Genomic DNA, 25,233 nt, shown 5'->3' with positions numbered 1-25,233 from the left:
GGAGCTCGGTGGAAATTCCAATTTATTTTAATTGGAATTTCAGATTGAAACTCGAAGAGGGTGGCAAATTAATTGTATGTATTTTGCATGTCAGGCGTACAAGCGACATAAAAATACATACAACTAAAATAATTGTATGCAAATTGTATGCATGTTATATGTGTTTGACCAGATTCTATACAACAAAAAGTTATATACAAATAGCATATAAATTGCAAATTTAAACTGGATTATGTACAAGAACAAATTGTATACAAAATATATATAAATTGTACATAATTTATAAATTTTGTAAGAAAAAATAGTTACTCTTTGTAAATAGGAAAACCTAGCTATATCATGTAAAATTTGTCCTAATTTGTGTCTATAGGGAAAAAAATCTAACCCATGAAGTCTAGTCTCCAACGCTTCCAAACGTCTTCAGCATATCAAAACATTCATCATCTACACCACTATTCGTAAGAGTTGAATTGTTTTTAATATTTAAAGAAAAATAGGTCCAAAATCATAGAAGTTTATGTCGTTCTAAGAACAGAAAAATTGAAGAAACCTGCATCTCCCGGTTGATAGACTAATGACAACTTTGAGCTACTCCAATTCCTTCTAATGAAATGGAAAAACTATATCCAATCAATTGGTCTTAAGATCAACCATTCTTTGAAGGCAAGCTTAGAAACCCATAGCGTAAACAAGGCATGAGAGACCATATTCCAAAAACTTCTTTAAGCTAAAGTGACACATTGGACATATTCAAATGGTTGGCTATTGCATGCACATTTTCTCCAGCATGAGAACGAGACGGAGGAAAAACAGTTTTCCATTGTACCAATCTACCACATAACTTACTATTACCTTCGGCGGAACCAATAGAAAGAGTAACCTGATGAGTGATGATTGATCACTGGTGAGAACTAGTATTTTCTTTTATTTTTTTGGCGATGAAGACCAAGACCAAGAATGGCATCAGAATCTGAATTCAACTAGCAGCGATGCACCAGATCCCAGGATACAACAGTCGAACTCCACTCTTGTATCCGCGTGCAGCAATGAACTAGGGTTGACTTCTTTTCTAACACATTGGAAGTAGTCTAAATGCCATCAGTGATCAGCTACAAGTAATTGTGAAATTATATTCCAGTAATAGGATGCACTAAGCTGTCATAGGAAAGTTCAGGAATCAATGCACTCAGATGGGAATATTTAACAGAAACTGAAACATCGACATAATACTATACTGAAAGCTAGATACCCCCCCCCCCCCCCCCCCACACACACACACACCCCAAAAGAAAATAAATAAATAAAGAAGTGGGAATCAGAAATGAGAGAAAGAGGGGGAGGGGCAAGCTGAGGGAGAAAGGAATAAAGCAGATCCAAAGTCGAGCTTTTCTTAAGATTAATGAATTCATGTAAATCCAAATAATACAAGTAACACATCTTGTGCTCAAATGGAGTACGCCCATTTTTTTCGCCTAAGCAGTCATTAAGTTTGATGAATTGTTGCAACTGTTCAAATAGGTCTATTTGTACGACCAGAATCAAGTATAAGCAGAAAGAGCAACAAAGAACCAGAACACTTGATTTTAGATTGGAGAGCTATGTGTTAAATTTACAGGAAAGAGTATTTCCTGTCGAGAGAAGGGAAACACGACATACATAGTTTCTAACTGAAATCCATAAATATGAAAAGGAAGTACTTCACTTGACCAAAAAGGTAAAAGAGAAAAGTGATAACGTGGAAATACTTGGACAAGATTCTGCTTGTGGAAGTGCCACAGCAGTCGATAAAGAATTGTGGATCACAGATCAAGTGACCAAGGTTATCCCAATACACCTAGAAAATACTTTCTGCGCTGCACTTAATTTCAGGTCGACAGATCTAGGTTATACCAATTCAGATTTGGGGCGGGTGTCCGATGCGGGTACGGATCTAGAGGTCGGATCCTTCATGATCTAAATTTTAAGATTCGGGGGTATGAATCCAGGTACGGATATGGGTGCGTGGATTCGGCTAAAAATAATCCAAATATCTAAAAGTAGAGTTATAAAAATGTCTAAAGTATGAGACATTATGTGAAAAACTTACAAGGTACTCCAAGAAGGAGATAAAAAAAGGAGATAAAAAGAAAAGAATTGATTTTTTCTCTTCAAATTATAGTTCAGACACCAGTAGTGGGATACAAGAGCTGCACTGCATGTGCATAGCGAATGCAAGATGATTTAAGCTTGCACATTATGCATGCTTGATTTTGACTAGATAAAGTATTAACAGTTCTACAATTGGGAGTTTCGCCAGGTTAATACACGGGTCCTCCCAAATTAACTGTGCTACTTTCTTCATGGACTTCTGAATAATATGTCCACTTTTAAACATGATAAACTTTTCCTCTGATACCAAACTTTTCCATACTTCTTCAATGTCATGATACCAAACCAATCAATATCATCAACACATCCAAACAACAATTCAAACTTCTGCAACATTTTTGGACCTATTTTAAGAAAATAGTAAATTTCAAATCTATTTGGACCTATTCAAATCTGCATACACATTACCCTCTCCAAACCCCACTTGTGGAATTACACTGGGTTTGTTGTTGTTGTAGTAAACTTTAAATAGTATCCATGGCAGGTCAAATTAGGACATGTAATCTGGAAAAGCGGGAATGAGAGGCTGCTTTTAACAGGAATTGAGGAAACAATGACATTTCAATTTATTCCATTATTTGTCCCACACTCTTTCACAAATATAACCAAGTTTGAGGACTTTCAAATGTTTGACAAAGTTCACGACGTTTGCAAAGACACATGCAAGAGTTCATCTTCACTAAACTGTTGAGAACTATAGTATTAGTTGAGTCTTGTTTGACATGTAAAAGCTGTTGGACCCAAAGGTATTTACCAACCCCAATGGTCTCTCTATCTCTTGTTTTTCTCTAGATGCTCTCTAATTTTCTTGGACTTCCAATACACTACCATGTCTGCAGTACTCCTTGAGAGTAAGGTAACTTATACAAATAGTCCGTTTTTTTCCTTTTTACTAATAAAACAAGCCTTGTCTCCAATAAATATTTTATCTAACTCCTTTTTAAACTCGTTTTAATTCATAATTTACCAGTATTGTGTATGTACTTTTATTAATTTTTTTAGAGCCAAATATTACTTAAGCTTTCTTGTGATCAAACTTTCTGTAATACTAAAAAAACACCAAAGCGAAAAACAATTTATTTCATTCATACAATTGAAAAGTACTTCAAGATTGAGATAGAAAACAAGAGAAATCCAATAATTATCTTTAAAAAAAACAAGAGAAATCCAACAGTATATTGCTATTGGCAGTAATGTAAAAGTACAAACTGATTTTTTGGGAAGTGTAGTGCTTGATGTAATTTTATTTTATCTTGTTTCTTTAGTAGCCTTATGAACTACTTTTCTACTTGGTTAATTTGCACATGTTACAGAAAAGCCATCATCCTCTTCATCAGACAAGATCTTTCTGAAAAAGAAAAGAGTTAACTACTAATAAAAGAAGACGACAACAACAACAATAACAACAACAAACCTAGGTGGGGTACTAATAAAAAAAAAAGACATTAAATTAAATTAATAAAAGAAGACATTAAATTAAATTAATAAAGGAAATACATGTCATATATATAGTTCTTTTACCCCTAATCCTTAAACTTTTAAATCTAAATTCAGCTTAAAAGTCTACTTTTATTGGTACTTAACTCTTTTCATTAAAATCTTGAGTATTAAAGGTAAAGAGAATGATGGTCTATCTTATAACCTGTGCAAATTATCCAAGTAGAAGGAGTAGTTCATAAGGCTACTAAAGAAACACTATAAAAGAAAGTCACATCAGCCATGACACATCCCAATAAATCAATTTGTACTTGTACAATACTGTCAATAGCATTGTACGGTTGGATAACTCTTGTTTTCTATCTCAACCTTCAAGTGAGTTCTTTTCAATTGTAGGAATAAATAAAAAAATTCTGCTTAGGCACCTTTTTGGTATTAAAAGAATGAGTTTTGCTAAACTACTACATGAAGGTAGTCGGTCAGCAATTTACCCATTTCTGTTTATCCTAAAATTTTCACGTCAATACTTAGAAAACACATCTAACAAAGGGACTTTAAGTAATTTTCCTTATTTTCTTTTCCTTCACAGTTTCGGTTTTCACTTTTACTCCTTCCCATTTCTTCATTAATTTTTGCCAAATTACTCTACTTATTTCCTTTTCTTCTTCAACCTTTGATCAACGAGCTTTCCGAGAAAGAAACTGTGAAATTTTTCTTCTTTTTTCTCTCTTTCTACTCCATTCAAAGGCAGCAACAACATGCTCTAAATGCGGCGAGGAAAGAAAGGGGCTTGAGGGAAGGACTGCGACGACAAAAATTACTACAGCGACAAGGGTCTATCTTCGGTGACTTTTTGGACTTGCCACTCTCTTTTGAAAAAAGGAACGAAACCCAGCTGTTTAATCACTAATTTTTATTAATCAAATGATAAACTTATTCTGCTGACTTTTGCTAAGCTTCAAGAAATATATTTTATTCTGCCATTATCGGCTCTTTTTGATGGGAAGAAAGGTTTTTGTTTTTGCCATTGTTCACTATGGTGGAAAATAATCCTCCCATTTACCAAAGATGATAAAGGTTCCCAAACTTAGATACACTGATTATAGCATCCAAGGGAGCGCTCAAACATAAGTGCATTTATGAAAGATGAGCTAAAAGGCTTGGAAATACCTTACAAACACTTTCATGTGATTGTAGCGTCATTGAAGGGAATAAAGGGACCAAAAATGGATGTTAAAGTGCACTAGACATGAAACCACAGGCGGATATCTGTTGCATTTGGCAGAAAACAAAGAAATATGCGCAGAGTTCTCCACAAGGTTATGCACTGCGATACAAAACATTGCGCAAATCTATGATGCAGCATAACATGTAGCGTGGATGGTTCCGTCCAGTCAACCTGGAGCTTTTATGTTAAGGATATTTTGGACTTTTTTGACGTTCTCTCATTCCTATATATACTTGTAATCATTGCAATAGTTAGTTTAGCTTAACGGTTCTAAGCGTAGGGCTTGATTGCATGTTCATTTTCTTGACTTCAACTTGAAACATCGGGTAAGATTTTCTGTATGAGTTCATCTCTTCTCCCTCGTGCTTCTTTCTTCCTCTAGATTGATTGAACTTGTCTTCCTTTGAATCAAATCGTTTTTGGTATATAAATTAGTAGTTCTTTCACGTTCATTTGAATTTGCCGAGGGTCTTCCGGAAACAGTCTCTCTGCCTTTTTAAAGGCAGGGGTAAGGTCTCATACACTCTACCCTCCCCAGACCTCACTTGTGGGACTACACTGGATATGTTGTTGTTGTATTCTTTCTTAGTATTCTTCTACATAATTGTTGGCTTCCGCCTATTCGCAACTCTTTCAATGGAAGAAGCTGATGTTTCATTTAGCATCACCATTTGAAGTTTACAAGTTAATTTGGTGATCTTGGTAACAATACATGTTTTTGTGAAAGGAGAAAGGATGAGAGGCCATAGTTAGTGCTTGAGACTTGGGCTGGACTCTAAAACATTCAATAAACAACATCACACTCTTACTAGTCACTAGGACTTCACAATGCATTTACCTATGAGGGTACTAAATCGCTAATTCCAAAATGAAGTTATTACCTTAATCCATGAATTAAATTGATTGGATGCCTGTGTCACGAATAAAAGAAAATCACCCGTCTTTCCTGCAAAAACCAAATTAACCAAGCCATTAACTATGTTAGACACATTAAGTCAAAAGATCTAACCCTAAAAATTATGAAATCAAAGCAAGAGGGAGCACAGTAGTACACAGCAACAAGCTTTGAAAACTTTTTCACAGTAAGAGAAAAGTAAAAGAAGAGATGAAATACTTTCTCTTTCTTCGATCAACAGCAGCACTCCTTGGGTCCGTTTTAGCAAGACCAGATCCAGGAGGAATGGCATACTGCATCGGAGAGGGAGCTGCAGCCGAAACAGGTGAAGGAGCAGGTGGTGGAGCAGCTGGAGGGGCTACACTTAGCGGAGCAGAAGTTGCTGGTGCAGTTGCAGGCTCAGGAAGCGGCCGCGGCAAAATATGCTTCAACCGGTTGTTTCTATAGTTCTTCCAAAAATAAAATTGCTGCCTATGTGCCACTTCCTAATAGTAACAAAAAATGTAAATCAGATCATATCACAGATAGTAATGCACCACAATTTTAGATTGGCAAACAAATATACAACGTGAAATGAGATGAAAAAGTCTTCACTGGCAGCATTAACTTGGGCTATCCAACTAATACCTATAATTCTATATCGAAAAGCTAGGATAAAATTCATTACGGGGAATAAGGTAAACGACTAAGACAATCAACTACCTTGTATTATAAAATGCTTTGGTTGCACTTCTCGTCCACAGAGACTATGTTTACACAAAGTGGGACAAATTTTCTTGATAGTGGCTGACAGTAATAAGTAATAACTAACTAAAGGAGATGGTAAAGGTGGAGAATGAAACCACAATAACAAATGATACAACTTATCACCTTGTTGGCAGGATGCGCCATTGCATTACGAAATGTTGGATTTTGGAGAAGCTCGAGAAAGAATAGGCAGTGCGGATACCTGCATTTAACATCAAGAAAGGGAATAATAAATAACTGGTAGATGATGACAACCACAGTCCACATCAAACAAAAAAGAAACAAGGAAAATCTACCAAATAAATCATAAAGTTGCAATAGAAAATGAACTTACATTATAAACTTTATGTACTCGGGCCGTTGCCAGTATTGTAGGTATTTCAAGTACCCAATAAAAGCTTCATCTTCAAAATATCGATTCTGAGCTAAATCTGCATCAGAATCAACACAAAATAAACCACCATAAATACGAAGGGATAAGAAAAACTAAAACTTTTACACCCAAATTTTACTTGTCCTATTGAAACACAATGCATTTTACACACTTAAAATATAATATGGGAATACATACAGTGAATGTAAGTTGGGTTAGCAAGGCATTGAACAAATTCCAATTCCAGTAAGAAACGCTGGCGCCCATCATCCGGATCTTTATATACGCTTTTCTGCCTGCAAATTTAAACACAAACAAAAAATAATAAATTGATTAATTTGGGAAGATGCAACTGATTTTACCAAAAGGAGACATAGATGCGTACGGTGAGGAAGCAGATTTAGCTGATTCATCAGTTTCTGGATTCGGAGTAGAAGCCATTCGCCAAACCCTAACTAATTTAGCTGAATCACCCTACTCCCCAACCTACTTCTTGATTTTGAACAAATTAAAGTTCTTTAAAATTTAATCTAAAAACTAGGAGAAATAGGAAAGGAGAAAAAGAGAGTACAATCTCGCGAACTTCTAATAAGAGTAGCCTGTATTGCGTGTGCGTTCTTCCACTCCAGCCTATATTTAAGAGAAGTTAAATTTGGTGAGAGTCAAATCAATTTAGTCCAATTAACTAATCTATTAAGGATTTTCTCCGCACCAAATTTAATTTTTTATTAGAGGGTTTTTGTCCCCTCGAATTTGAAGTTAAACATTCTTTTAAGGGGTCATTTGGTGAATAAATAAGAGTATCTCGTAGGATTCGCTATCCCACTTCCTATATTAGCTAATTAATTTTATTATTTTATTGTAAAATTATCCAAATATCTATAAACATGAAATAGATACAATCTCAAATTCTGAGATTATTATCTTTATCTTTAGTAACCAAACGAAGTATAGCCAATACCTAGAATAGGTATGAAGACAATCTGTCTTTTAGTGCTAGATAACTCTTGAAGTACGGGGCTAAAAAGTATATAGCGGGAGTGTTATAAAATAAAAAGTGTAAAGTAAATAAATCGAAGATAAGTATAGGGAGAGATTAATATATTATTCAACTTCAAACAGATATACATAATGAACTGAAAACTCCTCTATTTATAGAAGAAAGGAAGCAGTTGCGAGGTTTTTCAGGAAGCATATGTAAGGCTTTTTAGGAAGCAACTGCGAAGCTTTTCTTGAACTGCTTGTAAACTGTCTGCATGGGCTGCTTGTGTCATGACCCAAAATCGCACCTGTCGTGATGGCGCCTATCTTAATACTAGGCAAGACAACAACCTCAATAAATCACGATTTCCTTTAAGTTTGAAAATATAATATTTAAATATAATACAAAAATCTCGCAAATACCGATACAAACACTCCCAAAATCCAGTGTTACTGAGTACATGAGCATCTAAATGATAACAATGTCTGACTGATAAAACATTGTCTGAAAATATAGAACAATACAAAAACTAAAAGGAAAGAGAGTCAAGGTCTGCGAACGTCAAGCAGCTACCTCGATAGTCTCGAACGGATAAAGCTTCAAAAAACTAGCAATCGTTATGTCCGGAAGTACCTGGATCTGCATACGAGGTGCAGGGTGTAGTATAAGTATAATCAACTCAGCAAGTAACAATACTAAATAAAGAGATAGTGACGAGCTTCACGGCTAAGTCAAATTACAGTAATTTCCAACATAAAAAGATAAGCATGCTTTCATGTTCAACATTTAAAACTCGACAGTAATTTCATATCAAGTTCTACTGAAAAAGAAGATAATATCTTTGAGAAATTTCCAAAAAGAAACAGTGATATATGACAGCTGAAGTTCAACAATAATGAAATCAATGCATCCTCTTAGAACAACAGTCACTCAGTCCACCCATTCACTCCAACCTCAAAATAACTCTTTCCTCACAGTCACTTATTCCTCTCAATCACTCAGCACTCGACACTCGGTACACGACACTCGCACTCAATAGGTACATGCACTCACCGGGGTGTATACAGACTCCGGAGAGGCTCATTCACCCCAAGCGCTATAACAAGCCAATCATGGCATATAACAATAAAACATGTTGCGACGTGCAGCCCGATCCCATAAATATCCTCACAATCAGGCCCTAGGCCTCACTCATTCATCAACCTCTCCAATCTCTCGTGCTCTCAGAAATCATGACAAGCAGCCCAAATAGCAATGATATGATGTATCAATAATGAACAATAGAGACTCAGATGTAATGTGCAAGTAAAATTGTAATTGAGTCCAAACAGCAATTTAGCAGATAATTTACATGTACATGACCTTTGTGGGTCTCTACAGTGTTAACACATGTCTTAAACATGATTTATAATTCGATTTGTCAAATACGTGAAAAATGTACAGATATCAACAGATTATTCAACCACATAGTAACATGGAATTTATTAAGTCACAATTCCTACAGTGCACGCCCACGCGCCTGTCACCTAGCATGTGCGTCACCTCAAAACAATCACATATCACAAAATTCGGGGTTTCATACCCTCGTGACCAAATTTAGAACTGTTACTTACCTCAAACCGTGTAATTATTTATTCTGCAATGCCTTTGCCTCGTGAATCAGCCTCCAAATGCCTCGAATCTAGCCACAAATAATTCGATTCACTCAATACAAATTATAGAAATTAATTCCATATGAAAATACTAATTTTCCAATAAAAATCCAAAATTGCACCCAAAAAAGCCTATGGGGCCCCCCATCTCGGAACCCGATAAAAGTTACAAAATATGAATGCTCATTCAACCACGAGTCCAACCATACTAATTTTACAAAATTCCGACGTCAACTCGACCCTCAAATCTTCAAATTAAACCAAGAGGGTTTTCTAAATTTTCCAACTTAATTTACCGATTAAATGTTAAAAATAACTATGGGTTCGGGTAATTTGACCAATATCGAGTTAAGAACACTTACCTTGTTGTTTTCCTTAAAAATCTCCCGAAAATCGTCTCTTCCCTAGCTCCAATTCGTCAAAAAGTCCCATTTTCAGAACTTAAACTCTTTGCCGAGCGATTCCTTTTTCGTTAATGCGACATATCCCTCCCGTTCGTGAAGCACAATTTTGTGCTGCCCATTTTTTCTTCTTCGCGAACGCGAACCTTGCCTCGCGAACGCGGTGCTTCACTGGGCTGCTCTATCGCAAACGTGTCCTCTCCATCGCGAACGCAAAAACCAATTTCCTCCAGGCAGGCTTTCCCCTTCGCGAACGCGAGGCCTCAATCGCGAACGCGTAGCTTTGCCCCCCGAACCTTCGCGAACGCGTGCCCTCGGTCGCGAACGCGAAGCACAAAATGGGCCAGTCCAAATTATCCCTTCGCGAACGCGTGAGTCCCTTTGCATTCGCGAAGAACAATATGAGTACCAACAAACGAGCAGCAGCAACCCGACCAAACTTGGTTCGAAACCACCCCGAAACACACCCGAGGGCCCCCGGACCTCAACCAAATATACCAACAAGTTCCAACATCAAACTAACTTATTTGAAGCCTCAAATCACATCAAATAGCGCTAAAAATACGAATCACACCCCAATTCAAGCCTAATGAAACTAGGAAATTCCAACTTCTACATTCGACGCTGAAACCTATCAAATCAAGTCCGATTGACCTCAAATTTTGCACACAAGTCATAAATGACATAATGGAGGTATTCCAATTTTCAGAATTGGATTCCGGCCCCGATATCAAAAAATCAACTCCCCGGTCAAACTACCAAACTTAAATTTCTATTTTAGCCATTTCAGGTCTAATTTAACTACGGACTTCCAATAAATTTTCCGGACACGCTCCTAAGTCCAAAATTACCATACGGAGCTATTGGAATCATCAAAATTCTATTCTGGGTTCGTTTACACATAAGTCGATATGCGGTCACTATTTCAACTTAAGCTTTAAACCTTGGAACTAAGTGTTCCAATTCATTCCAAGACCTCACCGGATCTGAACCAATCACCCCGTCAAGTCACATAACAACTTTAAAGTATAAATTGATCAGTAAATGGGGGAACGAGGTTGTAATACTTAAAATGACCGGTCGGGTCGTTACAGCTTGCAACTTGCCTATTTAATAAGAAACTGCTGCAAATCATTTTATTGAGTTGCTTGCAACCTGCCTGCAGCAACTGCTTGTAGAGAAACTTTAATAGAGTACCAAAAGGATAATCTTTTTCATCAAGATTATCTATAACGGAGTAATAAATGGACATCTACAATATAATTATTTTCATAACACTCCCCATTGTATGTTCATTAAAAGATATTGTGCCTCGTTAAAACCTTACTTGAAAAACCCCAGTGGAAAAAAATTCTAGTGAAGGAAAAAGAGTACACATATTTAATAATACGCATTTCTAGCTACCTCATTAAAAATCGTACCAGGAAAATCCAATGGGAAAAAAACTGGGCAAGGAAAAAAAGAGTACAGTGCATACTTTACTCCCCCTGATAAAGATGTTATTTCAAATACCTAAGTCTCCGCATTCTAATCTTGTATATCATCTTCTTGAAGGTTGCAGTTAGTAAAGACTTGGTGAACAAATCTGTCTGATTTTCAGTTGAACGGGTTTGTTGCACGTCAATGTCACCATTTTTCTGAAGATCATGTGTGTAGAATAATTTTGGTAAAATGTGCTTCGTTCTATCTCCTTTTATAAATTCTCCCTTCAATTGGGCTGTGCATGTAGCATTGTCTTCGTATAAAATTACGGGTCTTCTATCACATTTCAAACCACATTTTTGTCGAATGAAATGAATCACTTATCTCAACCATACACATTCCCTACTCGCTCCACATGTAAACAAGTAGCCGGTTTGGGATCGAGCTTTATAGGGATCAAATATATAACCTGCATCTTCATAACCAACAAGATCTGTACTACCTTTGTTTGCATAAAATAACCTTATATTAAGAGTTTCCTTTATATATCGTAATATATGCTTAATCCAGTTTCAATGTCTCCGTGTAAGAGAAGAGCTATATTTTGCTAGTAAATAAACAAAAAAAATGTTATGTCAGGCCCTGCAGCATTAGCAAGATACATAAGTGCACCAATTGCACTAAGATAGGATATTTTAGGACCAAGGAGTTCCTCATCCTCTTTTGGAGGTCGAAACGGGTCTTTATTCAGTTCAAGTGATCAAACAACCATTGGTGTACTCAATGGATATGCTTTGTCCATGTAAAAGCATTTTAAGACCCTTTCTGTATAGGCAGATTGATGGATAAAGATTCCGCCTACAAAATGTTCAATTTGCATACCAAGACAAAGTTTTGTCTTTTCAAGATCTTTCATCTCAAATTCTTTTTTAAGATATTCAATTGCATTTTGGAGCTCTTCTAGAGTTCCAACAAGATTTGTGTCATCAACATAAACAACAAGTATAATAAATTCTGATGAAATTTTTATTATAAAAGTACATGGACAAATAACATCACTTACATAACCTTCTTTCAGCAAATATTCACTAAAGTGATTGTACTACATGTGCCCAGGTTCCTTTAAATCGTATAAAGACCTTTGTAATCTGATCGAGTATATTTCTCGAGACTTTGAACTATATGCTTAAGGCATTTTAAATCCTTCAGGGATCTTTATAATCAAATGAGTTATATAGGTTATGACTTGCATTTAAATGGCATGACATCTTCAGGTGTCTGGACTGCAGGTCCGATCCTTACAATATTGTATCAAACATATCGTTGGCGGTCATTTCGTATCGGTTCGCAAGCGACATAACTTGTTAAGATCTCGTCACTTTCTTTATTTTCAGGTACCTGAACTTCTTCTGGAGTTTTATGAAATATTATGCAGTGGGCTCTTCTAGAGCTCATTTCCTCCTTATTATGATCATTTTGATCATTTGCTCATATCATTTTTCAATGATTGTTACCTTTAGAACCGATCGATTTACTACACTTCATGCGTGGAGTAAACTTTATCCTTCAGGGACTTCAATTTTAATATGAGCATTTGCAGCTGAAATATGATATTTTATTTTGGATCAACAAATGCTTCTGGCATTTGACTTGAATTATCTTCTGAATAAGGATCACACTAATGATAATTCTATTCATATAACATATTTTTCAACTACTTATTCCATCCCCCTAATGTTAGAAAAACTAACATATATCCCAAATCTTCTTTGCGAAACCTATCTTTGTACTTTGTGGTAGAGAAATTAATCATATATCACGCATCAAAAGTTATTAGATAGTAAAAATACTTGGTTTCTGATCCTAAACCAATTGTGAGGGGAGGATTTATCATATATTATTGGTCTGATGTATACAAGTTGTTGTTGTATGCAATTTAGAAAATCTTAGATCAACACATAAAGCTTTATTCTCATAAGAAATAATTTAGCCATAAATAGAGGTATTCAATGCTGTATATAAACCAGCGTTATCAAGATGAACTGTCATGATTTCATAATCTGAAAATTATGCTCTTAATTGAGAAAAGCAATTTCAAATGCCAAACTGCAGGTTGACAATAATCGCACATGTAACCATCTCATATATGCATCTATAAGTGGTTCACATGATAGGTGAATGGGCCCATATTCACCTTTTATAGATTTCAGAATTAGGGGTCGTAGTCCCAACTTTAGCTGGTATAATCAATTTATTATGAGAACAAGCAACACAAGAAAATTCTTGAAGAATTTTCTAGTTCTTTAGTATATGCTTATCTCAATTCTCAAATAGCTCATTGAAAAATGGCAATTGAAAACTTCAAGTTTATCATGGCATGTGTTATCTCTTAGTAAGCTTCTAGTTTACTATGGCATAAACTGTTACATTAGTAAACTTCTGATTTACTGTGGCTACTTTTTCCTCAGTAAAACTTCTTATTTAACGTGGCTGCTTTTGCATTAGTAAACTTCTGGTTTACTATGATATATGATATAGTACAAATTGAAGAATAAGACGGGTCACTTCTCACATACATATTATTTTACCCCCTATGATTGTAGAAACATAAAGATTTTCAATCTTCCAATCATTTGTAATCTCAATATGATAGCCATTTGTATTAGTAAACTTCAGGTTTACTACAACATATGTTTTAACCATAATCATATAATATGAATGACATATTTGTATATAAGCTCTTCGAGAGCCTTCGTTTATTATCCACAATATGATATTTATCAAACACTACTGGTATCATGTGTCTTCTAGACAAACAGCTAGCTCTTCAGGAGTTGTTGATACATTTGTACTATCAAATATTGCTCAGACACTTCTGCTATCATGAGAGAAAATTATAATCAAATAAACAATATAAAACAATTGTTCAAGCACAAGAAAACACCTATTCATAATATTTTCCTACTTCAGGAAGAAATTTCAATTGTGTTACTTCTTCAGGAGCAAATTTAAAATATGAAATATTGAGTATATATTCTCTCAATCATATTAACTCTTCTGGAGGTGAATTGTAATATATTTACATCAAGGGCGCGTTCCTATTTACGCTTTATTAATATTATCACATTCACTTTAGGGAATGGATTAATATTTATCAAAAATCCTCATCCTTCAGGAAATCGAACATAATTATCTGAACGTGCATTAATCACATCAAATTGTGATGCTTCAACTTCTTTTAAAATATTTACTACTTCATGAGCAAATCGATGTGTGCATGTAATATAGAGGATATTTCTCTAGTTTATCTTTAATTGTAACCATAAAAAGCCTAAATTATCACTTCGGGTGGTCATAGGCATATACCACTTATGGTGGTTAACAAAATTTATTTACAATGAGATATACGAAACATAACCACTTCTGGTGGTTGTATATTTCTTGCAAATTCTGCTAGAGTTTAAGTGGATCTAACAATATTATCTACTTTGTAATCCTTTATTAAGATAATTAGGATGAAAATAAATACCAAAATAGGTACTGTATATATAATATATAACCAAGCAAGCGATGATAAAGATATTAAAATATAAGCAAAAGGCTTAAATTAAATTATGCAAATTTTGCCACTCTAGATGTAAGTGATATCTACATCATTGCTGCCAAGAAGAAAAACTCACCACCTCAAGGATATAATCCTCCTTATGATGGTCGAAATGAACAAGATCTAACCACGGACATAAGAGTGTCGCCTTACATCGGAGATAAAAACTGAAATAGAAATTAAATTCGAAGTAAGTGCTCAAAATGGCAGAGTCTCGTGCTTATAACGCGTTATAAAATAAAAATTGTAAAGTAAATAAATCGAAGACAAGTATAGAGAGAGATTAATACATTATTCAACTTCAAACTGATGTACATAATGAACTGAAAACTCCTCTATTTATAGAAGAAAGGAAACAGTTGCGAGGCTTTTCTTGAGCTGCTTGTAAGCTGTCTGCATGGGCTGCTTGCAACCTGCTTGTTTAATAAGAAGCTGCTGCAAATCATTTCATTGAGTTGCTTGTAACCTGCCTACATCAGCTGCTTGTAGATAAACTTCAATAGAGTACCGAACGGATAATCTTCTTCAGGAAGATTATCAATAACGGAGTAATAAATGGATATCCACAATATAATTATTTTCATAACAGGGAGTACTTTTTTTGCACAGCGTTGATCAAATAGTATAATTTTTCATATTGAGAAGCTACCTAAGAAACACTCCCCATTTTGGTTTTAAATTAAATGTAGTTTTTAAAATTAAAAAAAAATATTCGACTCACATAGCAGTAATAACACATACTAACTGGACACATGAACTCGCGGTTATGGAATATCAACGTTTGCCACCTGACCAAAAGCTTCATTATACAAGTCAGACTAAAATTACGAGATATTCGTGTGCACAAAATATTATATTATGTGGACAAACTCGGAGAGTCCAGAGTCAAAGTGTGGTTCTTTTGGATTCAAACGATACAACTAGGTAAAAACAACTGAGTACCATTTTATATATAGCGTGGTTATTCACCGCGCTATATTTAAACTCAAAAAGGACGGGAGTTATAGCGCACATATAGGACGCGCTATAGTATAGCGCCATGTATACATGCGCTATACCTACTTAAAAAGGCGGGCCTCCATCTTCCCCGACCAGAAAACCAGTGCCATCCCCCTCCCCCTCCCCCCCCCCCCCCCACATTTTTAAAACAAAAAAATCCATTGAAGTCCATCCGTCCCACAAAAAATGTATCTTCTCGGTATTGTAGCAAGCTAACACTGGCTCTAAGACGTTATTGCGTAGTGGATTGCTCGTTTCGGCCCCCAAATCATCAAATCTTCACCTTTTAAAAAAATTTAAATCGAGGTATTTCGACCCACTTTTTGTTAAAACTCATGTATAAAAAATACGTATTAGTTGTTTTTTTTTTACTGTGGTCTATATTTTTTCATGATTGTTTTGTGATTTAATTAATTTGTAGTTTTTTATCCGAATTAGATTATTTTTTGTGCCAAAAATTAGTAAAATAGAGAAATTATTATTTTATGAATAATTAATGTTATTAGTTGTTATAAAAAATATTTATTAGTTATTGTTTAATGTGGTATATGTATTTTCGTGATTGTTTTATGATTAAATTAATTTATTATTTTTTATCCGAATTAAATTATTTATGTGCTAAAAAATTAGTAAAATAGATAAATTGTTATTTTATGAATAGTTAATGTTATTTGGATTTTATTGTTGTACGTATATTAATATGTGACTTTATTGTTGTTTAGTGCCCTTTAGTGTTATGTTGTGTCCTTAATTATAATGTAGTGCCCGTAATTATAATGTAGTGCCATTTAGCGTAGTAAAACTGATAATGAATTTTAGCTAATGGTAGTGGACTTTGTTCTTGGCCATTTAGAGTAGTGTTACTTTAGCGGGAAAATGTTGGAAACTAACATATGAAATATTAATACAGAAAATTTATCAACCTAAGTATCTGGTATATGAATAATTCCTAAATTATCTTTGTAGTTATTAAAATTAATCATTTAATTATCTGTTAAACACAAAAATATCTGAATAAAACTGATGATAGTTCAAACACAAATTCTCTCGAATTTTATTCAACAAATGTAAGAAAATAACATAAAAACAACAATATTTGTCAAACTAAGTATTTTTAAAACCGTTAAGCTTCAGCCATTTGCCTAAATCCAAATTCAAATCGTTAGGCATCTGAAACACACCCGAGGCCCCCGGGACCTCAACCAAATATATCAACAAGTCCTAAAACACCATACGAGCTTAGTTGAATCTTCAAATCACATCCAACAACATCGAAAACATGAATTACACACGGATTCAAGCCTAAAGAACTTCTAAACTTCCAAATTCCACAAACGACGCTGAAACCTATCAAACCATGTCCGATTGACCTCAAATTTTGCACACAAGTCATATTCAACATTATGGACCTACTCCAGCTTTCGAAATTGGAACCCAACCCCGATATCAAAAAGTCAACCCTCCGGTCAAACTTCCCAAAAAATTAACTTTCGTCATTTCAAGCCTAAATTAGCTACATACCTCAAATTCATAGTCCGACACGCTCCTAAGTCCAAAATTACCCAACGGAACTGACGGGACTCCATTCCGGAGTCGTCTTCACACAGTTCCGACTAAGTGTCCCAAATCACTCCGTAACCACAACAAAACTTTCCGGCAAGTCACATAAGTAGAAAAAGATACGGGGGAAGCAGTAAATAGGGGATCGGGGCTAATACACTCAAAACGACCAGGCGGGTCGTTACATCCTCCCCCTCTTAAAATAATCGTTCATCCTAGAACGAGCATAGAGACATACTTGAAGTGGTGAAAAGATGAGGATAACGGCTGCGCATATCATGCTCGGTCTCCCAAGTCGCCTCCTCAACCGGCTGACCCCTCCACTGAACCTTCACAGAAGTAATATTCTTCAACCTCAGCTTTCGAACCTGCCTATCTAAGATCGTCATCGGCTCCTCAACATAAGATAAATTCTTGTCCAACTGGACTGAGCTGAAATCCAACACGTGAGACGGATCGCCGTGATACTTCTGGAGCATAGAAACATGGAATACTGGGTGAACTCCCGCTAGAGTGGGAGGTAAAGCAAACTCATAAGCAACCTCCCCAACTAGCTGCAACACCTCAAAGGGACCAATGAACCTTGGACTCACCTTGCCCTTCTTCCTGAACCTCATAACGCCCTTCATAGGCGAAACCTGGAGCAAGACCCGCTCTCCAACCATGAATGCAACATCGCGAACCTTCCGATCAGAATAACTCTTCTGTTTGGACCGGGTTGTGCGTAGTCTATCCTGAATCACCTTAACCTTCTCCAGAGCATCCTGAACCAAGTCTGTACCCAACAATCTAGCCTCACCCGGCTCGAACCAACCCACTGGAGACCTACACCGCCAACTATATAGAGCCTCATACGGTTCCATCTAGATACTCGACTGCTAACTGTTGTTGTAGGCAAACTCCTCTAGTAGCAAGAACCGATCCCAAGAACCTCCAAAATCTATCACAGACGCACGGAGCATATCCTCTAATATCTTAATAGTGCGCTCGGACTGTCCGTCCGTCTGAGGGTGAAATCACCCAAACTGCATCAAACTTTCGCTGAGTCCGTGGAAGCCCAACAACGAAATCCATAGTGATTCGCTCCCACTTCCACTCCGGAATCTCTAACTTCTGATGCAAACCACATGGTCGCTCATGCTCATACTTTACCTGTTGGCAATTTAGACACCGAGCTACATACTCCACTATGTCCTTCTTCATTCTCATCCACCAGTAATGTTGTCTCAAGTCATTATACATCTTCGCGGAACCCGGATGAATAGAATACCGCGAACTGTGAGCCTCCTGGAGAATCAGCTCACGCAAACCCTCTACATTGGGCACACATAGCCTGCCATGCATCCTCAATGCACCATCATCCCCAATAGTGACCTTCTTAGCATCACCGTGTTGGACCGTGTTCTTAAGGACAAACAGATGGGGGTCATCATAATGACGCTCCCTGATACGATCATAAAGAGAAGACCGAGAGACCACACAAGCTAATACTCGACTCGGCTCAGAAACATCCAATATAACAAACTGGCTAGCTAAGGCCTGAACATCCAATGCCAATGGCCTCTCTGCTGCTGGAAGATATGCTAAGCTTCCCAAACTCTCCGCCCGGCAACTCAAGGCATCGTCCACCACATTGGCCTTCCAGGGATTGTACAAAATGGTGATATCATAGTCCTTATGAAGCTCCAACCACCTCCGCTGATGCCAGTTAAGATCTTTCTGTTTGAACAGATGCTACAATCTCCGATGATCAGTGTAAGTCTCACAATGGACCCCATACAAATAGTGCCTCCAAATCTTCAAGGCGTGAACAATAGCTGCTAACTCAAGGTCATGGACATGATAGTTCTTCTCATGGGGCTTCAACTGGTGAGAAGCATAAGCAATCACTCTACCCTCCTACGTCTGAACACACCCAATACCGATCCGTGAGGCATCACAATACACTGTGTAAGAACCAGAAGCTGATGGTAGAACTAGAACTAGAGTCATGGTCAAAGTAGTCTTGAGCTTCTAAAACCTCTCCTCGCACTCCTCCGACCACCTGAAAGGAGCACCCTTTTGGGTCAATTTAGTCAAGGGCGATGCAATGGATGAGAAACCCTCTACAAAATGACGGTAATAATCAGCCAAACCGAGAAAACTCTGAATCTCCGTGGCTGAGGATGGTCTGGGCCAACTCTGAACTTCCTCTATCTTCTTTGGGTCTACAAAATTACCCTCACTATACACCACTTGCCCCAAGAACGCCACTTAACTGAGCCAAAACTCAAACTTGGAGAACTTTACATAAAACTTCTCCTCCCTCAACCGCTGTAACACAATCCTCAGATGTTGGGCATGCTCATTCTGGTTACGAGAGTACACCAGGATGTCATTAATGAATACAATAACGAACAAGTCAAGATAAAGCTGAAACACACGGTTCATCAGATGCATGAATGTTGCTGGGGCGTTGGTCAGCCCAAAAGTCATCACAAGGAACTCATAATGGCCATATTAGGTCCGGAAAGTTGTCTTAAGAATATCTGAGTCCCGAATCTTCAGCTGGTGATATCCTGACCTCAAATCAATCTTGGAGAACACCCTCGCTCCCTGAAGCTGGTCAAACAGATCATCAACACGCGGCAAAGGATACTTGTTCTTCATTCTGACCTTGTTCAACTGCATGCAATCAATGCACATTCTCATAGTACCGTCCTTATTCTTTACAAATAGAACTGGTGCACCCCAAGGTGATACGATAGTCCGAATAAACCCCATATCAAAGAGTTCCTAAAGTTGCTCCTTCAATTCCTTCAACTCCGCCGGTGCCATACGATACGGTGGAATAGAAATGGGCTGAGTTTCCGGCACCAAATCAATACTAAAATTAATATCACTGTCGGGCGACATGCCTAGCAGATCTGTAAGAAACACATCCGGAAAATCTCGCACCACCGGAATAGAATCAGTAGGAGGGGTCTCTACATTAACATCCCTCACAAAGGCTAGATAAGATAGATAACCCTTCTCAACCATCCGCTGAGCCTTCAAGTATGAAATCAGTCTACTGGGAACATAGTCTATAGAGCTGCTCCTCTCAACCCTCGGCAACCCTGGCATCGCCAACGTCACGATCTTAGCGTGATAATCTAGAATAGCATGACATGGAGACAACCAATCCATACCCAAAATCATATCAAAATCGACCATACTAAGCAACAAGGGATCCACTCTTGTCTCCAGACTCCCAATAGTCACCACACATGACCGATATACACGGTCCACAATGATAGTATCACCCACTGACGTAGATACATGAACATGTGAAACTAGAGACTTACGGGGCATATCCAGAAATGAGCGAAATACAAGGATATATATGAATAAGTGGAACCACGGTCAAATAATATAGAGGCATCTCTATGGCAAACTGAGACAATACTTATAATCACAGCATCCGAAGCAATGTCATCTAGTTTGGTAGGAAGAGCATAGAAATGAGCTTGCCCGCCCCCTGATCGGCCTCCCCCTCTCGGGTGGCCCCTAGCTAACTGGGCTCCACCCCGAGCTGGCTAAGCGGGTGGTGAAGAAACTGGTGCTGATGTCATAGACTGGCTCCTCTCCTGAGCTGCACCTCCCACTAGGCGGGGACACTGCCTCCTCATGTGACCAAACTCTCCACACTCATAGCAACTCCCCGGTGCTGGTGCTAGGGACTGAAGGGATCCCCGAGCACCGGGATAACTAGTAGAAGGACCTAGCATAGACGAGCCCTGACCCGATGGAGCACGGGATGAACTCTGAGCTGGGAGAGCACTGAGAGATGAATGGCCCTACTGATAACTGTGTGAACCATGGCTAGATGATGTACCACAGTGAATTGGGCGAGCCGTCTAAGCATGTCTAAAAGGACAACCCTTACCGTGGTGGAACTGACCCCCAGAAAGAACACCGCTAAATCCACCCTGACCACGAGGCCTCTTGTCCTCCCTCTCGACCCGCTCCTAGTTGCGAACCATCTCAATCTGATGAGAAATGTTGATAACCTCATCAAAAGTAGCACCAGACACTCTCTCTCTAGTCATAAGCAATCTCAGGTGAAAAGTGAGGCCATCTATGAACCTCCTGATACTCTCCCTATCTGTGGTAACCAACCAGATAGCATGACGTGCCAACTCTAAAAATCTCATCTCATACTGTGTCACAGACATATCACCCTGACGAAGCTGCTCGAACTGCCTGTGCAGCTCCTCTCTGCGGGATTGTGGCATGAACTTCTCCAGGAATAGACCGGAGAACTGCTGCCATGTAAAGGGTGTTGCGCTAACCAGCATACGCCTCGTGTAAACCTCCCACTAACTAAAGGCATCCCTAGAAAACTGAAAAGTAGTGAACGAGACCCTACTGGCCTCTAGAATACCTGTTATACGAAGTATCCTCTGACACCTATCTAAGAAACCATGTGCATCCTCTCCATAGGTACCACTGAAAGATAGAGGTTGGAGTCTCCCAAACCTCTCCAATCTATGATGCTCATCATCAGGCATGACAGGAACCACATAGTCCTGAGCAACTGCAACCGGCTAGGTTGGTGGTGCCCCTTGTGTCTGGAATCCCTGTACCACCTGCTCTGGTGTGCGGGCGGCGGGAGTCTAAGCACCTCCCCTGACCTGAGAAGTGGTTGTTGCGCCGGAACAGAGACCGCATAAGCAAGACTGGTACACGTGGTCAGGATTTGAGCTAAGGCCTCCTGAAGGCCTGAAATCACAATAGGCACAGGTGGTGCCTGAGTTGGTCCCACATGCTCGTCCACAACTGGAGCCTGCTCCTGAACTGGGGCCACTGGTAGATCTGCAGGTGCTGCCCTAGCTGCAGTGCGAAATGCACCTCTGCCCTTACCACAGCCTCTCCCGCGACCTTGGCCTCTCGCGGCCCTGATTGGTGGTACTGGTGGTTGTCCATCCTGCCCCGTAGTACGCGTCCTCACCATTTGTGAGAGAATTAGAATAACAGAAATTTAGTTACCAGAATTAAAAGATTATCACGACAATAATTCAAGAGTGTGAAGTTTCCTAAGGGTTCGACAGCCTCTCGAAGATAAGTACAGACGTCTCCGTACCTATCCGTAAGACTCTACTAAACCTGCTCATGACTCGTGAGACCTATGTAACCTAGGCTTTGATACCAACTTGTCACGACCCAAAACCTAACCCATCGTGATGGCGCCTATCATGATACTAGGCAAGACGACATTTCCAAAACACTTTCAACATTTAACAGAAATGAATTAAGACATTTAAAATAATCGGAGTTTTTCATAAAAACGGGATAAAACCCAAAACATAAGTGCGGAAAGAAAAAAACAAAATAGCCCGACATCGGGGTGTTACTGAGTACATGAGCATCTATACCAGAAGCAGTCTAATATAATATCTAAGGAATAAGAACTGAAATACGAATAAGATAATGAAGGAGATCCAAGGTCTGCGAACGCCATCCAGCTACCTCGATAGTCTCCGAAATCAGCTGCTCAAATATCAACACCCACTATGACCGGGAATACCTGGATCTGCATACGAAGTTGTAACGACCCGGCCGGTCATTTTGAGAGTAATAGCCCCGATCCCCTATTAACTTTTTCTCCCGTATCTTTTGGGGCACTTAGTCCCTAAAACGGAAGCTTAAGTCTTATGATTTTGACCATAGTTGAAACTATGTGAAGACGACTCCAGAATAGAGTTCTGTTGGTCTCGTTAGCTCCGTTGGGTGATTTTGGACTTGAAAGTGTGTCCGGACTGTAAATTTAAGGTCTATAGCTGATTTAGGCTTTAAATGGCGAAAGTCAAAATTTTGGAGATTTTGACCGGAAGTGGACTTTTTGATATCGAGGTCGGATTTTGATTAAGGAAGTTGCAGTAGGTCCGTAATGTCATTTTTGACTTGTGTGCAAAATTTGAGGTCAATCGAACATGATTTGATAGGTTTCGGCGTCGTTTGTAGAATTTGGAAATTCTGAAGTATCTTAGGCTCTAATTTGTGTGTAATTCGTGTTTTCAATGTTGTTGGAGGTGATTTGAAGATTTGATTAAGTTCGCATGATGTTATGAGACTTGTTAGTGTGTTTAGTTGAGGTCCAGGGGGCCTCGAGTTGATTTTCGGGTGGTTAACGGACCAAGGTTCGAAGTTGAAGAATGGCTGAATGTTTGCAACTGCTAGTGTAATCGCATATGCGGATTGGGATCGTAGATGCGTGCTCCCAGAAGCGATAAAATGGACCATAAAAGCGGCCAGGGAGGCCTTGGGCAGAGGCCGCAGATGTGGCCATTCGCGCGTGGAAGATGCTTACGCTGAAGCGCACACAGGCACGCAGATGCGGGGGATTTTCCGCACATGTGGTTGGCGCAGAAGCGGGCAAGGGGCGCACCTGCGATACCGCAGAAGCGGCCAAGTTGTTGCAGCTGCAAGACCACAGAAGCGGCCAAGTTGTCGCAGGTACGGAAGGCCTGGGCAGAGTCCTTAAATGCGAGACTTCGCGAAATTGGCTTCATTTCATCATTTTGAGCTCGGCTTTGGCGATTTCTTGAGAGCATTTTCGAGGGATTTCGTGAGGTAAGTCCCTTGTGCTTATTTTTGATCAATAATCTCGCTTCCCCATTTATTTTTTCACCTAGTTAGTGTGTATTTAAGGTGGAATTTGGGAGTTTGAGGCTAGGGATTTGAAGAGTTTATTTTGGATTTTGAGTGGTCATTCAAGGTCGGATTTTGATAAATTTGGCATGGTTGGACTCGTGAGTGAATGGGCTTTTGGATTTTGTAATTGTTGCCCGATTGCAAGACGTGGGCCCGGGTCGACATTTTAGGATGGATTTCGAAATTTTTTTTAAAGTCTTGATTTTATTAATTAGATTAGTTTATTATAATTGTATTTATGATATATAATTATTTTTTGCTAGATTTGGGCCACTCAGAGTCGGATATTCGTGGAAAAGGCATTGTTACCGATTGATTGAGCTTGGTTCGAGGTAAGTGGCTTGCCTAACCTTGTATGGGGGAAATCCCCTTAGGATTTAGACTGTTGTGATATGTGAGCGCCGTGTACGTGGGGTGACGAGTACGTACACGGGTTATTTGTTGAAAACCCCATTTTATTTCAATGAGTAGCAACCTGAGTTTCCTTTAATTTGAGTTATACCGCTTAAATGAGTATTAGTCTGTTTTCATTCTTAATTGAGCTATTCCAAAATGCGTAGTTATCCTGTTTAGTCTAATATCGCATGTCTACGTGCTTTAATTGCTTATTTGAACTCTGTGAAGCATGCTTAGTTGACTCCCTGCTTTCCTTGTTCTTTATCAGTATGACTGTAGAAATCTTGCTGTTAATTATTGTATTTATCAGTTCAAGATGTGTGTTTACTTTTGAGACTACTAGGAGGTTTCTCGGGAGTTCTCCCTGCACATTTACTTTTGCGATTATGAGGCGGTTCCTCGGGAGTTCTCCCTGTATATTTACTTTTGAGACTACGAGGCGGTACCTCGGGAGTTCTCCTTGCACATTTACTTTTGAGACTACGAGGCGGTACCTCGGGAGTTCTCCTTACATATTTACTATTGAGACTATGAGGCGGTACCTCGGGAGTTCTCCTTGTATATTTACTTTTGAGACTACGAGGCGGTACCTCGGGAGTTCTCCCTGCATATTTATTTTGGGACTACGAGACAGTATCTCGAGAGATCACCTGTTGTTTATCCTTGTGTGTTGTATTGTTATATCGCTGTGTTTTCCTTTTGTTAAATTCCAGT

At 38.4% G+C, this 25,233-nt stretch overlaps 1 protein-coding gene across 2 annotated transcripts; it reads right to left on the bottom strand.

The window, feature by feature from the left end:
* Positions 1 to 455: 455 nt before the first annotated feature.
* Positions 456 to 7,593, bottom strand: LOC104111865 (mediator of RNA polymerase II transcription subunit 31). Of its 2 annotated transcripts, none has more exons than XM_009621659.4 (7): positions 7,214 to 7,593; positions 7,027 to 7,124; positions 6,790 to 6,886; positions 6,579 to 6,657; positions 5,928 to 6,193; positions 5,695 to 5,759; positions 456 to 1,155 (listed from the first exon to the last, which is right to left on the bottom strand). In XM_009621659.4, the coding sequence occupies exons 1-6, from the start codon at positions 7,267 to 7,269 to the stop codon at positions 5,747 to 5,749; spliced, it is 609 nt and encodes a 202-aa protein (XP_009619954.1). In that variant the 5' UTR covers positions 7,270 to 7,593; the 3' UTR covers positions 456 to 1,155; positions 5,695 to 5,746. The 2 variants fall into 2 exon arrangements, with proteins under 2 accessions (XP_009619954.1, XP_009619955.1); XM_009621660.4 differs by lacking the exon at positions 456 to 1,155 and adding an exon at positions 3,211 to 3,496 and having other exon boundaries at positions 7,214 to 7,438.
* Positions 7,594 to 25,233: the final 17,640 nt, after the last annotated feature.

This window comes from Nicotiana tomentosiformis, chromosome 3 (genome assembly GCF_000390325.3).
Source record: "Nicotiana tomentosiformis chromosome 3, ASM39032v3, whole genome shotgun sequence".
NCBI classification, from domain to species: Eukaryota; Viridiplantae; Streptophyta; class Magnoliopsida; order Solanales; family Solanaceae; genus Nicotiana; species Nicotiana tomentosiformis.
Note: the sequence above shows the minus strand (reverse complement) of the source record. Positions and strands in the feature narration are given on the sequence as shown.

Coding starts and splice junctions, on each gene's coding strand:
- LOC104111865 (XM_009621659.4), bottom strand. CDS start 7,269: ATGGCTTCTACTCCGAATCCAGAAACTGATGAATCAGCTAAATCTGCT. Junction 7,125..7,213: donor GCTAAATCTGCTTCCTCACC/GTACGCATCTAT, acceptor TTAAATTTGCAG/GCAGAAAAGCGTATATAAAG. Junction 6,887..7,026: donor TAACCCAACTTACATTCACT/GTATGTATTCCC, acceptor ATTCTGATGCAG/ATTTAGCTCAGAATCGATAT.